The 15644-nt window shown below is 35.6% G+C and overlaps 1 protein-coding gene across 4 annotated transcripts in view; it reads right to left on the bottom strand.

Moving 5' to 3' along the window:
• Nucleotides 1–15644, bottom strand: part of KIF20B (kinesin family member 20B) — a 114074-nt gene that overhangs the window by 68424 nt on the left and 30006 nt on the right. For 3 of the 4 annotated variants that reach the window (XM_037805122.1, XM_037805119.1, XM_037805120.1), the window contains exons 3-9: nucleotides 5994–6080; nucleotides 5788–5904; nucleotides 4506–4644; nucleotides 3859–4043; nucleotides 1663–1699; nucleotides 939–1166; nucleotides 75–186 (exon numbers count right to left, since the gene is read on the bottom strand). In XM_037805122.1, coding sequence (XP_037661050.1) covers nucleotides 75–186; nucleotides 939–1166; nucleotides 1663–1699; nucleotides 3859–4043; nucleotides 4506–4644; nucleotides 5788–5904; nucleotides 5994–6080 — 905 coding nt within the window. The remainder of the gene's footprint in view (nucleotides 1–74; nucleotides 187–938; nucleotides 1167–1662; nucleotides 1700–3858; nucleotides 4044–4505; nucleotides 4645–5787; nucleotides 5905–5993; nucleotides 6081–15644) is intronic. The other variant, XM_037805121.1, reaches the window with a different exon arrangement.

Here is a 15644-nt window from a genome sequence, read left to right on the forward strand (position 1 = left end):
AAAATCAGTTGATTTTAAAGTAATATAGAATACTCTGCAGGCTTCAGGCTTAAACCACAGGGCTTACACCTTACCTTCTACTGGAAACATTGTTCAGTTTTGTGAAGGCAACACTCTGATGCTTTATTCCTAGTTTTAAAAGTCTATATGCTTCTTTGGAATCAGATACTTGAATCCACTGTAGATCTTTAAAAAATAAAGAGGACATTTAAATTTATAAAACATAGGATTTGTTCCACAATGTAACCTCTCTGAAGGTCTCTTTACAGAGACATATAAAAAAAATCTTTCTTTTAATAAGACACCACAGGTAGAGTCAATTCGGCTACTCCCTATTGCACTAAAAAAGAGGTACAGAAGAGGATATTCCAGAATTGAGGTTATACAAAGACACATAGTAAATGTTCTTGAACAGAGTCCGCCAAAAGGAAAATTTAAAACAGGTAGGATTCCTTAGAATTAGACACCCAGGAAAAAAGACAAAGTATAGTATAGCAAAATTACCTGGTTATGAGACATTAGAGGCTGCAATTCATTGATGAGTTAAGAAATCAAATTTGAATCACAACCAGCATTTTTTAAAAAAATGAAACAGAATATAGAAAACATTACAGTACATTCCTTGTAGTAAGGGTAAGTAATTTTAATAGCTCCAAAGCCTGAGCACTGTTAGAAAGCAGCAGAATTATGTGAATCTCAACATTCACAGCTCTTCCCATCCCCTAAAATCCAATGCCTGGTACTCAAAGACAATACAAAATAGACCCCTTTATATTCCAGTGTCTTAAAACACACTTCCAAAGAACAAACTTCTCTTACTCTCTTGAAGTTAATAACTAGAATAAAAAAATTTCAATTCTCAGTTTGCTTTCATACAGTTAACACAAAGCTTAGAAGGGATCTTTGGAGCAATAAAATAAAAATACTCACTGGCATACCTTTTATGAAAGAATAACCCTTTACATCTTGGGAGAGGCGCAGCATTTTTCTCTTTTGGAACTTGGGTAATACAGGAACAAACAAGTCATAAATACATTCATTATAAATCTCAAAGAAAGAAACCCACACAGAATATTTTATATTATTATCCATATTTAAGCTAGCTTGTTCACAATCTTTCATGGATTCTTCAAACTCTGGAATGATCACTGAGTTTATTAAACTTCCTACAAAAAAAGAGGATAATTACAAAATTAAGAATGAAATGAAAGAATAGATCGACTCCAGAACATAAAAAAAGTAAGTATTCTTAATCTTTTGACCTAGCCATGTTATAAACACCTTTTGAAACAAAGCAAAAATACAAACAATAATATCTGGATTAACCAAAGTTCTGCTTTTTCTTATCTTTTCTTTCTTTTTGAAAATATACTAATAAACCGAATTGAGATTAAATGTAAAGGACAAAAGTAAAACAAGAATCTACTATTAAAACTCTCTTGAATTCAGCATGAAAGTTACACTACTGAAAGGAATATCTGTGATATTTAATCCAAATAAAACTTTATGGTGACAGGCATTTCACATAGGTATTCATCATTTTCTAGGTATTACTATGTCATTAAAAGAACTAGTTTAGGAGAGATTTAAAAAGTAAAAACCTCTCAAATTTATTTCCTGTGATTGAAATATTAAAGATAGAACTGGCAAACAAAGCCTTACCATAATGAGTATCATAACTGTCATTATGCATAGCAACCTAAAAAAAAGAAAGTCGAAAAAATTTTTCAGTTAACATTAAATAACCAATTTATTAACTACCTATCTAAATAAATCACCACAACCTTTGATCCTCTCAATTCAATTAACTCTGCTTATTCCATATTTTCCTAATTAAATAAATTTATTAATTAAATAATACATTTAATTTTTTCTCCCTATAATTAAAAATTATTTATAAACATTTAATGGCTGTGTAACTAGATATAGAATGACTTAATTATTGCTCTATTATTGAACATTTAGAATTACAAAGTTTTGCATTAAAAATAAAACTATTTATTTATTTATTATTATTATTATTTTTTTCCTTCTGCGTTCTGGTTATTTCCTTCAGACAGATTCCTAAAACTAGAATTGGGGGGTGAAAAGATAGGAAAAATTTTAAAGTTCTTACTCTTAATATAGTAGTGCCAAATTACCTTCCAGAAACGCATTTTATTTTATAATCAACTTAAGAAAGTAAGCATGTCATTTTTTTAATTTTAATAATTTCACAGGCAAAATATTTTGTTTTAACTGAATAACTTGGGGAATTTTTTTCCATTATTAATAATTTTTAATATCCTCTATAAACTATGCAATTATCCACTAATCTCCATAATTTTTATTAAAAGTAGCACTATTTTGCTTTTAGTGACCATAATCATGGATTCTGAATTTTGAACTCTACTAAGCAACCAGTATAATAATGTACTGATTTTTAAAAATAAATTAAGCTCTTATAAATCAGTAATTATTTTCTACTAAATAGTAGAAAAATGGGCAAAGAGTATGTCCAACAATTCACAAAAAAAATTCTAAGATGCACTAAACATCTCCTTCATAATTAAAGAAATATAAATTAACCTAAGTGAGATCATTTTTCACTTACCAGCCTGGAAACTATTAAATGCCCGTTGTTTGCCAGAGTTTGGGAAAACTACCACTACCATTTATTGATAGTGCAAGAGTAATCTGAGTATAAAAATATTAAATATGCATATCCTTTTATATAGATTTTCTATTTCTAGGAATTTATTCTTCAGAAATACATAAATGCAAACATATTTGCAAAAGAATGCTTCCTCACTGAAGTATTATGTAAAATAGCAAAAATGGAAACAATTCAAATGTCCGTCAACAGGAAAATGGTTTAAAAAATTGATTAAAAAATAAACAAAGCAAGGTAAACACATAAATTAAGAAATAACAGTCACTTAAGTTAGTAAGATATTTAAGATGTTAAATAAAAGAGCAAATTACAGAGCAGTAAGTACAGTAAGATATTTTTTGTTAAAAAACAAAATCCCGCTATATCCAATATATAAAATACAAAACAAAGATACAAATGTATATGCAACCTGACGCTAGGGACTGACGTGAGGGACCCATCTTCCCAGCTTGCCGCTCCTGCCTCATCCCCCTCCCACTACACCCTAGACTCTGGGAGCATTTGTCTTCTCCACCCAGGACTGCCAGCAGAATGGGGTCTACCTGCCCCCATCCCAGTCCAACAACCCACCCACCCCCTTCCAACAACAACCAGCTCCAAATGACTCTGGTCTTGGGAGGCCAGTCTTTCAAGCCACCGAAGACTATGTTAAATAGAAAAAGAGACTGAATAATAAAATCAGGAGTTAGAAATATATATGCAACCATATATATGACCACATGTGTATGTATTTACAGACATATATAGAAAAAATCCTGTGAATGGATTTTATATAGACAGAAAAATAAAAAAAGAATATTTTCCAGTCTGCTAATGGTGGTTTTCTCTTGGGGAACACAATTATAAGAAAATTTTACTTTCTTTATCTCACATTCCCTTGTTTAAATTTTGTGTATACATATTACTGTTACAATTTAAAAAAAGGATTTTTTAAAAAAATCATTACATAAAAAGCACAGTGTTGTTTCTACAGTAATCACAAAAGATTTCAGAATCTTTTACATTTGCATTGTTTAAGCATTCTTACTATTTGTACAATACACAATAGGTATAAGAGATGTGAATAAACAAGCTTTTAATATTTTTCTCAAAAAAGGAAAACAACAATAATCACAAAAAAGATTCCAATATGGACTGAAACAAACTAAAGAATTTATAAAAGGTCATGATTTATATATATTTCACATACTAAAATTCTTCTATACCTCTTTAATTTGCCGAAGCAGTGTACTTTTGCTAGCAATTTCTTCTTTCTCTTGGTCTGGTGATAACCGTAAGTATTCTCTGGATCTATGTGGTTTAAGATTCATCTTTGTATATAGTCTTTCCTGAAGACCATCAAACAATACATTCAAAGTTCGAGGCAGAATACCAATATTTTCTTCTGTGCCTGAGAAAAGAATTTTTGTTTTATATTCTCTGAGTATTAGGAAGGAGGAAATTTCCCTGGGTCTTTAGTAAGGATTCTCTGACATTATATCAACTACCATACTTAGGCTAAATCTGAAATTTTAAATTCAGATCAAGCAATAATACCAAGATCTGTAATCATTCACTATCAGGAAGTATAAAACTAAAATGGAATATAAATAACCTCCCTGGTTATCCATGCATAAATCTCTATGATACATCAATGCCTTTTCTCAGTTTTTATTATCACCTTACAAACGAATTAAATAAATCTAAATTAAGAGACATCAGCAATACATATTCGATATGTCATTACTATTTTAAATAAGCAATGAGCACATGTATACTAGGTGATTGAAACACAACTACATACAAGTATTATGGAAGTATGAGTAAAAATTATTCTTTTTCCTTTCCAGTAAAAACAAAGCAATTTACGTACCTTGAAATGTGTATGTTTTTCCTGAATTAGTTAACCCATAAGTAAAAATCAGCCGACTTTGTCCCTTCAAGAGGTCTTTTACTGGCTGCATAATACAACCCTGAAAAAATTCCTTCTGTGTAGTTTCTGGGCCATAAACCTAAATCAAAATATTAAAACAAATGTTTTTAGAAAATTCACGATAACACTCACAATGAGTTCTACCCTATCTCTCATGTTTAAAAAATTTTAAAGATTAGTTTTGTAAAATTCATCCTTAAAACAGGTGTCATTCACACGGGTTGAATCTGGATGTGACATCGTGGGACTGAGAACATCTTCTTGACCAAAAGGGGGATGAGACATGAAACAAAATAAAGTTTCAGTGGCTGACAGATTTCAAATGGAGCAGAGAGGTCACTCTGGTGGGCATTCTTATGCACTATATAGATATCCCTTTTTAGGTTTTAATGTATTGAAATAGCTAGAAGTTAACACCTGAAACTATCAAACTCCAACCCAGTAGCCTTGACTCTTGAAGACGATTGTATAGTTATGTAGCTTACAAGGGGTAACAGTGTGATTGTGGAAATCTTGTGGTTCACACTCCCTTCATCCAGTGTATGAATGGATGAGTAGAAAAATGGGGACAAAAACTAAACGAAAAACAGGGTAGCATGGCGGGGGATGGTTTGGGTGTTCTTTTTCACTTTCATTTTTTATTCTTATTTTTATTCTTTTTGGTGTAAGGAAAATGTTCAAAAAATAGATTGGGGTGATGAATGCATAACTGTATGATGATACTGTGAACAGATGATTGTACACCATGGATGATTGTACAGTATGTGAATATATCTCAATAAAACTGAATTAAAAAAAAAACTTCTCAGAATTGGACACTTTAAATGGGTAATTGTATGGTATATGAATTATTTTTCAATAAAGCTATTAAAAAAATAAAAAATAGGTGTCATATCCCCACTCCCCAAAATACACTTGATAGCTTAACCAGTTACTATCAGAAAGTTTTAAAGACAGAAATCTAACTCAGCCAATCAGATTTCAGCTAAATTTTAAAAACAAACATTTATTTAAAATAAAACAAGATATTAAGAACTACAGTGATTTATTCATTTCTACCTGAAATTATTTACAGAATTGAAATTTGAGAATAAAAATTCATCACCTAAACTCTAAGTTTTATAAGCACAAAATGTATAGTTCATTATATACATTTATATAGCAATTTAGCCTAAGTTTCTTCTACTTAAGAAAATAAATTCAATTATACATGGGTACTTACCTTGGAAAAACTGAATTTCTGTGCCGTCTGCCCAGAGCTTTTCTCACTTAATCGACCAAGGATACTCTGGGGATCTTTCAACAGAACAGTCTGTGAATCCAGAATATATATACAGCCCTAGGACATATACCCACATAAACAGAACATTGATTTTTGCCCATTTAATGAAAGGAAAATATTAAAATCTAATTAAATTAAACACAAACCTCAGACTCATGTTCCTTTTCTGATTGCGTGAATGGTCTTATTCGAAGGCAAACCTGGAGATAATCTTTGGATTCCAAACCGTTTGTCTTAAGGAAAAGAAATCATTGTATTAAGAAAAATACAGAATATACTATTTCAGGGATCACCTTTCTTTAAACTGGTTGATGGTTACATAAAAATCTTACATTATAAAGAATCTCTAGCAAACAGCCACAACTTACTTTATAACTATTTTACATGTTTAAAGAAAAACTCAACAAATCTTTATTAAAAAAAAAAAACAATATACCCCACAAACGATTCAATTTCCTCCACCTTCTATATTTATACATGAAATTTACAGTAAGCCTTTAGTGCCATAAAATCCTAACATTTATATGTAATACAATTAGCGGAGGCCTAAGTCATTAAAAAACAGAACTTTAGGAAAAAAAAACACATACACTCAGAATATGCTCTTAACCCAAATGCTAAATTCCATCATACATTCAGAATGGTTTTACTATACAACTTTTTTTTTTTACTGATTGCTTTGGGGAAAAAAATAGAAAGGCTTAGCACATTTAAAAAAAATAATTTTAAATTAATTTATTTAAAAAAGAAAACTTAGATAAAATGGAAACAGTTGTTTGAGAAACACAACTTACCTAAAGAGAAATAAGAAGTAAAAATATGGGTGTCCCTGTGACTGATATCAAGGAAGTTGTGCATAGCTGCAATCCATGGACACTCACTCTAGCAGCTGGCCTCCCTGGGGACTGGACCGGCCAACAGGTACCCACTATCAGGAGTTTGATGGTGGAAAGGGTGAGGCGAAGTGGGCTTCTCCGTGAAAGAAAACTAGAGAGGACCAGAGGATGCGCGGGGCCACGGTTTCAGGGTGTAACCAGCCACAGAGGGACCCCTACAATATGTGGTGGGGACGTGGACAAAAACTCAGAGAGATGGTGCCTTGAGGGTCTGAAGGACAGGGGATTGTCTGTTCGGCCGGGGCTGCCTCCTGGGGCAGCAACAGTGAGATGGCCTCTGGGCAAGAGAGTGAGCAGCAGCTCTCCACTCTGGTGCAGCCACACTGGCAGTTAGCTGGGGAAAGTAATCCACCACATCCATATGGCTGGGAGTCACAGTAACAAATTGAATTGACACAGAAAAGGTATTTGACAAAATCAAGCACCCTTTATTAATAAAACACTTTGAAAGACAGGAATAGAAGGTGTGCCGGTTTGTATGTATCATGTCCCCCAGAAAAAGCCATATTCTTTAAAGCATTCTTGTGGGGGCACACGTATTAGTGTAGACTGGGTTGGTTGGAGATGTGACCCACCCAACTGTAGGTGATAACTCTGACTGGATGATTTCCATGGAGGCGTGGCCCTACTCATTCAGCGTGGGCCCTGTTTAGTTTATTGAAGCACTATATAAGCTCAGACAGAAGGAACTCATACCTAGCTGGAGCTGAGACAGACATTGTGAAGATGGCCCTTGGAAGTTGATGCAGACATTTTGGAGAACGACATTTCGGAGAATGCCGTTTTGAAATGCAACCTAGGAGCAAGCAGATGCCAGCTACATGCCTTCCTAGCTAACAGACGTTCTGCAGATGCCAATGGCCTTTCTCCAGTGAAGGTACCCTTTGTTGATGGACACTTTATGACCTTAAGACTGTAAACCTGTAACCAAATAAACACCCTTTTATAAAAGCCAATCCATTTCTGGTGTTTTGCATTCCGGCAGCATTAGCAAACTAGAACAGAAGATAATTTCCTCAACACGATAAACAGCATACATGAAAAACCTACAACTAACATCACACTCAAAGGTGAAAGAGTGAAACCTTTAAGATCTGAACCAAGGCAAGGATGCCACTGTCACCATTGTTATTCAACATTGTGCTAGAAGTTCTAGCTAGAGCAGTTAGGTAAGAAAAAGAAATAAAAGGCATCCAAATTGGAAAAAAAGAAGTCAAACTTTCACTATGTGCAGAAGACATGATATTCTATATAAAAAGTCCTAAAAAATCTACAACATAGCTACAAAAGCTAATAAATGAGTTCAGCAAAGTGGCTGAATACAAGATCAGCAAGCAGAAATTTGTGTTTCTATACACTATTAATGAGCAATCTGGGGAGGAAATCAAGAAAAAAAAATTCATTTACAATAGCAACTTAAAGAATCAAATATCTAGAAATAAATTTAACCAAGGATGCAATGGACCTTACATAGAAAACTACAAAACATTGCTAAAAGAAATCAAAGAAGACCTAAATAAATGGAAGGATATTCCATGTCCATGGATTGGAAGACTAAATATCATTAAGATATCAATTCTACCCAAATTGATTTATAGCTTCAGTGCAATCCTAATCAAAATTCCAACAGCCAACTTTTCAGAAAAGGGAAAGCCAACTATCAACTTTATTTGGAAGGGTATGGGTTCAAAAACATCTTGAAAAAGAAGAACCAAGTTAGAGGACTCACCTTCTGACTTCAAAGCGTATTACAAAGCTACAGCAGTCAAAATAGCATGGTACTGGCATAAAGACAGATATGTTGATAAATGGAATCAAACTGAGAGTTCAGAAATAGACCTTCACAACTACGGACAATTGATATATGACAGTGCTGCCAAGTCCACTCAACTGGGACAGAATAGTCTCTTCAACAAATGGTGCTGAGAGAGCTGGATATCATATCCAAAGGAATGAAAGAGGAACCATTTCTCACACCTTATACAAAAATTAAATCAAAATGGATCAATGATGTAAATGTAAGAGCCAGGACCATAAAACTCCTAGAAGGAAATGTAGCGAAGCATCTTCAGGATCTTGTGGTAGGCAACAGTTTCTTGGACTTCATAACTGAAGCACTAACAATGAAAGAAAAATATTAGCAATGAAGGAAAAAACACAGGACCTCCATAAAATTAAAAAAATTGTGTTTCAAAGGAGTTTGTCAAGAAAGTAAAAAGGCAACCTATTCAATGGGAGAAAAAATTTGGACATTACATATCCAATAAGGGTTTAATATATAGAATATACAAAGAAATTCTACAATTCAACAATAAAAAAGAAAAACAACCTAATTTAAAAATGGGCAAAATAATTGAATAGATATTTTTCCAAAGAGAAAATACAAATGGCTAGAATGCACATGAAAAGAAGCTCAACATTACTAGCCACTAGGGGAATGTAAATCAAAACTACAATGGGATATCCTTTCATACCTACTAATGATCACTATTAAAAAAACTACAGAAAACTGCAAGTATTGGAGAGGATGGGGAGATATAGGAACACTCATTCACTGCTGGTGGGAATGTAAAATGGTTCAGATGCTGTGGAAGACAGTTTGGCAGTTCCTCAGGAAGCTAAGTGTAGAACTGCTGTATGATCCAGCAATCCCGCTACCAGGCATATACCCAGAACTGAAAGCAGGGATGCAAACAATATTTGTACACAAATGTTCATTTGCCAAAAGATGGAAGCAACCCAAGTGTCCATCAACCAACAAATGGATAAACAAAATGTGATATATAACATACATATGATGGAGTATTATTCAGGTGTAAGAAGGAATGAAATCCTGATGTAGTTGACAACAAAGATGAACCTTGAGGACATTATGTTGATTGAAATAAGCCATACAAAAATAGTACAAATATTGTATAATCTCACTAATATGAACTAATTAAAATAAGCAAACTCAGATTTAGAATCTAGAATACAGGTTATCAGGAGATAGAACGAGCGTAGAGAATGGGGAGCTGATGCTGAATTTGTCCAGAATTTCTAATTAGATTGATTGTAAATATTTGGAAATGGATAGAGGCAGTACATTATTGTGAGGGTAATTAACAGTGCTGAATTACAGTGAATGTGGTTGAAAGGGCAAGTTTTGGGTTGTGTGTATTACTAGAAGGAAAGCTAGAGGATAAAACATGGGACCGAATAACACAGTGAACACTGTTGTAGACAATGACTGCAGTTTTTAGTATAAATATGTTATTTCATGAACTATAACAAATGTAAGTCACTATTACAGTGTATTAATAAAAGGGTGGCATATCCGAAAAAATACACCTAATGCAAACTGTGGACTATAGTTAACAGTAACATTTTAACTTTCTTTCATCAATTGTAACAAATGTACAACATCAATGTTAAGTGTCAGCATTGGGGTGGGGGTTGCAAGGGTATGGGGTTTTGCTTTTCATAGCTTTTAAAATGTTCTACAGTTGATTGTGGTGATGAATGCATAACTCTTTGATTATACTGAGTCATTGACTGTACATGCTGAAAGAATTGTATGGCTTGTCAATATTTCTCAATGAAACTTTAAATAAATTAGTCAATGAATAAAACAGGATATACTTTGTTCTAGTTTGCTAATGCTGCCAGAATGCAAAACATCATGCCATAAATCTACACATCCAGGAAGCTCAATTCCAGTAGGAAGAACTCACAGAGATTCACACCAAGACAACTTATTCCAAGTGTCAAAAGCAGAGAGAATCTTAAAATCAGCAAGAGATAAGTGATTTGTCAAATAGAATAAGCTAACAAGCAATAAGATTAAGAGCCAATTTCTCTTAATCTCTTTTTGCATGGATGCAAAAAGGCAGTGAGATGATATATTTAAGGTGCTGGAAAGAAAACCCACACCCACCAAGAATTCTATATATAGCAAAAAGGCAAAAATGACAAGAACTGAAGACACTGCCAGTTAAACAAGAATTGAGGGAGTTTGCTGCTACTAGACCAGCTCTGTATGAAATGCAAAAGGAGTCCTTCAGGGTTGAGCGTGTGCCCCAGAGACGGAAGAGAATCTGGGTGCTGCCCCGATGTCTGAGGAGGTCTCCCCAGTGTGTGGATATGTTGGAGCACTCAACCCAGCGTTTGGAGAGAAAAGGGCTATTGCATAAGCCTTTGGAAAGTCTGGGATTGCTGTTCTCTCAAGCCCCAAGGATAAATGACTCTCAGACACTGAAATCTAATGGAGTTTGCCCTGCGGGTTTTAAGAACTGTTCTGGTCCCTTAAACCCTGTTTTCCTTTCAGTTGGTCCTTATGGCAAAGGGAATGTTTATCCTATGACTGTCCCTCTTTTGTATATTGGAAGCAGATAACTTCTTCTAAGTTTCACAGGTACAGAGCAAGAAGGGGAATTTTGTTTTTGGACGGCCCACGCCTGTGAGTGATTTTGATGGGATCCTGTACTTACCTATTGTTACTGAAATGATTTAAGTTTTTGTGATATTGTGATGAGATGAATGTTTTTTGTATTTGGAAAGAATATGTTTCTCTGGTGTTCAGGGGGTGGAAGGTGCTGGTTTGTATATATTATGCCCCTCAGAAAAAGCGATACTCTTTAATGCAATCTTGTGGGGGCAGACGTATTAGTGTGGATTAGGTTGGAACCTATTGATTCAGTGTTTCCATGGAGATGTGACTCACCCAACTGTAGGTGATAACTCTGATTAGATAATTTTCATGGAGGTGTGGTGATGCCGATTCAGCATGGGCCTTGATTAGTTTACTAGAGCCTTATATAAGCTCAGACATAAGGAGCTCACTGTTGGAGCTGAGAGACATTTTGAAGACGGCCACTGGAAGCTGATGCAGACATTTTGGAGAAAGCCATTTTAAAACGCAACCTGGGAGCAAGCAGAAGCCAGCCACATGCCGTCCCAGCTAACAGAGGTTTTCCGGATGCCAATGACTTTTCTCCATTAAAGGTACCCTTTGTTGATGGATACTTTATAGCCTTAAGACTGTAACTGTGTAACCAAATAAGCCCCCTTTCTAAAAGCCAAAAAAGAAAACAAAAGGAGTCCTTCAGGTTGAAAACAAAGAACTCTAGACAATAGCTTGAAGCTATATGAAGAAACAAAGATCTCCAGTAAAGGTAACTATATGGAGAAATATAAATGCCAGTATTATTGTATTTTTGGTTTGTAACTCTATTTCCCAAATGATTTAAAAATACATAGGGGGAGATTTCAAATGAAGTCGAGAGGTCACTCTGGTAGACATTCTTACACACTATATAGATAACACTTCTTGGGTTTTAATGTATAGGAATAGCTAGAAGTAAATACCTGAAACTACCAGACTCCAACCCAGTAGCCTTGACTCTTGAAGACAATTATATAACAATGTAGATTACAAGGGGTGACAGTGTGATTGTGAAAAGCTTGCGGATCACACTCCCTTCTTTCAGTGTAGGGATGGATGAGTAGAAAAATGGGGACAAAAACTAAATGAAAAATAGGGTGTGATGGGAGGATGATTTGGGAGTTCTTTTTTATTTTCAGTTTTTATTCTTATTCTGATTCTTTCCAGTATAAGGAAAATGTTCAAAAATAGATTGGGGTGATGAATGCACAAATAATGATGGTACTGTGAACAGCTGATTGCACATCATGGATGACTGTATGGCATGTGAATATATCTCAATAAAACTGAATTTTAAAAAAATACACAGGGAGAGGGGAGGGGCAAGATGGTGGAGTGGTGAGATGTGGAATTTAGTTACTCCTCTAGGGCAGCTGGTAAACAGCAAGGAACTGTGTGGAACAGCCATTTCAGGGAACTGTGTGATCAGTTATGCACCTTACAACCGTCTGGAAGCGTTAGAACACCTGAGATCACAGCAAAACCTATGTTTCCCCTCTGAAGGGGATGCCACACATACCACACACACACCCCTGCCAAGCCATGGCAGACTGTATTGGAGCTAGTTCCCTAAGGGTAAAAGAAACAATCTGTACTGGGACAAAGGGACGGGGGCTCAACCCGGCCCCAACTGCATAATTAACAAACTCAGACAGTGAATAAAAGCAACAAGCACAGATAAGCTGAGAGCAGGCAGGAAAGAATCTGGGAAAACTCAGACCCGTAGAGAGGAAGTAAGGCTAACAAAAACAGCAAAAAAAAAAAAAAGAAGAAGAAGAAGAAAAAAGAGTCCTTTATAACTGGAAGTGTTCAGAATACTGGAAAAAGGATGGACTCTAACAAAAAGGGGCACATAAAAACTTTGATCTGCAAACCCAGGAAGTTTGGTCCTGCCCTGAAAAGTGGGCTCCACTCCCAACCCCCCAAACTTTTCTTGTGCTCCAACTCTTTGTCTTTTTGCATTTCAACAGCCCATCAGGGCTCTGCCTGGCCCCCATGAAAGGGAAGAATTAAAGTTGTCTCAGAGTAACTATTCAGGTGAAAGAGATCATAGCCTAAAGGACTTATCTTTAAATAATCTATATGGGGACTGACAAAAGTTGGAGGCTGGGGAAGGCCTTGAAAAGGGATTTCTTTTTCTGTTTTTTGTTTGTTTGTTTGTTTTCTTGTTGTTTTTTGAAATAAATATTCTAAGCAGCTCATTACAGAAAGCCTCAAATATCTGCAAACGGTCCCTGGACCAAGGCAAGGGCAGAGATAAGATAGCTCTGAGAGAAAAAGCAATGAGTCTAGTGGGGGGTGACAATCCCCTGAAGGGCATAACTTCCCCAAGAAAAGGGGAGGGCAGGCCCAGCTCAAGTGGCCAGCCTCCTTCAGAGAACTCAGTGCCCAGGGGCTGGAAAACAGAAACCACCTTGAGGCAGCCACGCCCCCGGTAGGGACAAAATCTGCAGAGAAGTAAAAGCACCTGTGACAACCCCTTACACTGCTGGGCAGCTCCAGGCTGATAAATGCCACTTGCTGGATAGGATAGGGAAAGCACAGAGTCTAGAGGCTTCACAACCTGCAGGTCTTATTCTCAGGGAAACTCCATACCCTCCTCCTGAGACCTGGGCCTGCCTGGACTGGGAAAATCTGATTGGGGTCGATCATATCAGGGGAGACCCTCTCACAAAAAGGTTACACAGAGGCAGAACAAGAACCATAAAAACAAGAGATGAAACATTTTGATCAATTAGACAGAAGCTACAGTAGAGGACTAGAGTAAGTTGAACTAAACAAAAAGGATACAGAACATAGCCAACCAACAAGAAAATCTAAGGTAAAAGAGAAAATGAGCTCCAGAAGAAACCACGAAAATATGTAAGAGCCAAAGGAACAAACTGTTAAAGTGAGACACAGGAAATTAAACAACTAATTAAAGGTGTTCTAATAAATCTCCTAAATCAAATCAATAAGCTGAAGGAAAATGTGTTACAAGAGATGATGGATATAAAGAAGAATTTGCAGGCTTGAAAAAACAAATGGCAGAACTTATGGGAATGAAGGGCACAAGAGAAGAGATGAAAAACACAATGGAGACATACAACAGTAGATTAGAAGAGACAGAAGAACCAGTGAACTAGAAGATAGGTCATTTGAAATCATACACACAACAGAACAGATAGGGAAAAGAATGGAAAAATACGAGCAGGGTCTTAGGGAGCTGAATGACAACATGAAGCACACAAATAAATGTGTTATGGGTGTCCCAGAAGGAGAAGGGGAAAAGGGCAGAAAGAATAACAGAAGAAAAAATCACTGAAAATTTCCCATGTCTTATGAAAGACATAAGTTTACAGACTCAAGAAGTACAGCGTACCTCAAAAAGGATGAATCCCAATAGACCTACTCCAAGACACTTACTGATCAGAATGTCCAATGTCAAAGATGAAGAGAGAATTCTGAAAGCAGCAAGAGAAAAGCAATCCATCACATACAAGGGAAGCTTGTTAAGACTATGTACAGATTTCTCTGCAGAAACCATGGAGGTGAGAAGGCAGTGGAATAATATATGTAATATACTAAAAGAGAAAAACTGCCAACCAAGAATTCTATATCTGACAAAACTGTCCTTCAAAAATGAGGGAGAGATTAAACTATTTGCAGAAAAACAGGCACTGAGAGAGTTTGTGAATAAGAGACTGGCACTACAAGAAATACTAAAGGGAGTGCTACAGGCTGAGAGAGAGGTTTGGAGAAGAGTGTAGAAATGAAGACTCTCAGGAGGGTAAAAGGAGAGAGAGAAAAAAATAAGATATGACATAGAAAATCCAAAACAAAAAATGGTAGAAGTACTGCCCTTACAGCAATAACACTAAATGTTAATGGATTAAACTCCCCAATAAAAAGACACAGACTGGAGAATGGATTTACAAACAGGACCCATCTATATGCTGTCCACAAGAAACTCACTGGACACAAGGATAAAAATAGGCTGAAAGTGAAAAGTTGGAAAAAAATATTTCACGCAAACAACAACCAGAAAATAGCAGGAGCAGCTATATAAATATCGGACAAATAAGACTTCAAAAGTAAAACAATTAAAAGAGACAAAGGACACTATGTATTAATAAAAGGATCAAGTCATCAAGAAAACATAACAATCAAATATTTATGCACCAAGCCATAGTGCCCCAAAATATCTGCAGCAAACATTGAGAACACTGAAAGGAGAAGTAGATACCTCTACAATAATAGTAGGAGACATTAATACACCGCTCACAATAATGTATAGAACATCTAGACACAGGATCTTAGGAAACAAGAGATGTTCAATTGTACAATAAATGAACTAGACTTCACAGACATTTTAGAGCACTACACCCCACAACAGCGGGATACACATTTATCTCAAGTGCTCATGGAACATTCTCTGGAACAGACCACATGTTGGGTCACAAAGCAAATCTCAACAAATTTAAAAAGTATCGATATTA

This window comes from Choloepus didactylus, chromosome 15, assembly GCF_015220235.1.
Source record: "Choloepus didactylus isolate mChoDid1 chromosome 15, mChoDid1.pri, whole genome shotgun sequence".
In the NCBI taxonomy this organism is placed as follows: domain Eukaryota; kingdom Metazoa; phylum Chordata; class Mammalia; order Pilosa; family Megalonychidae; genus Choloepus; species Choloepus didactylus.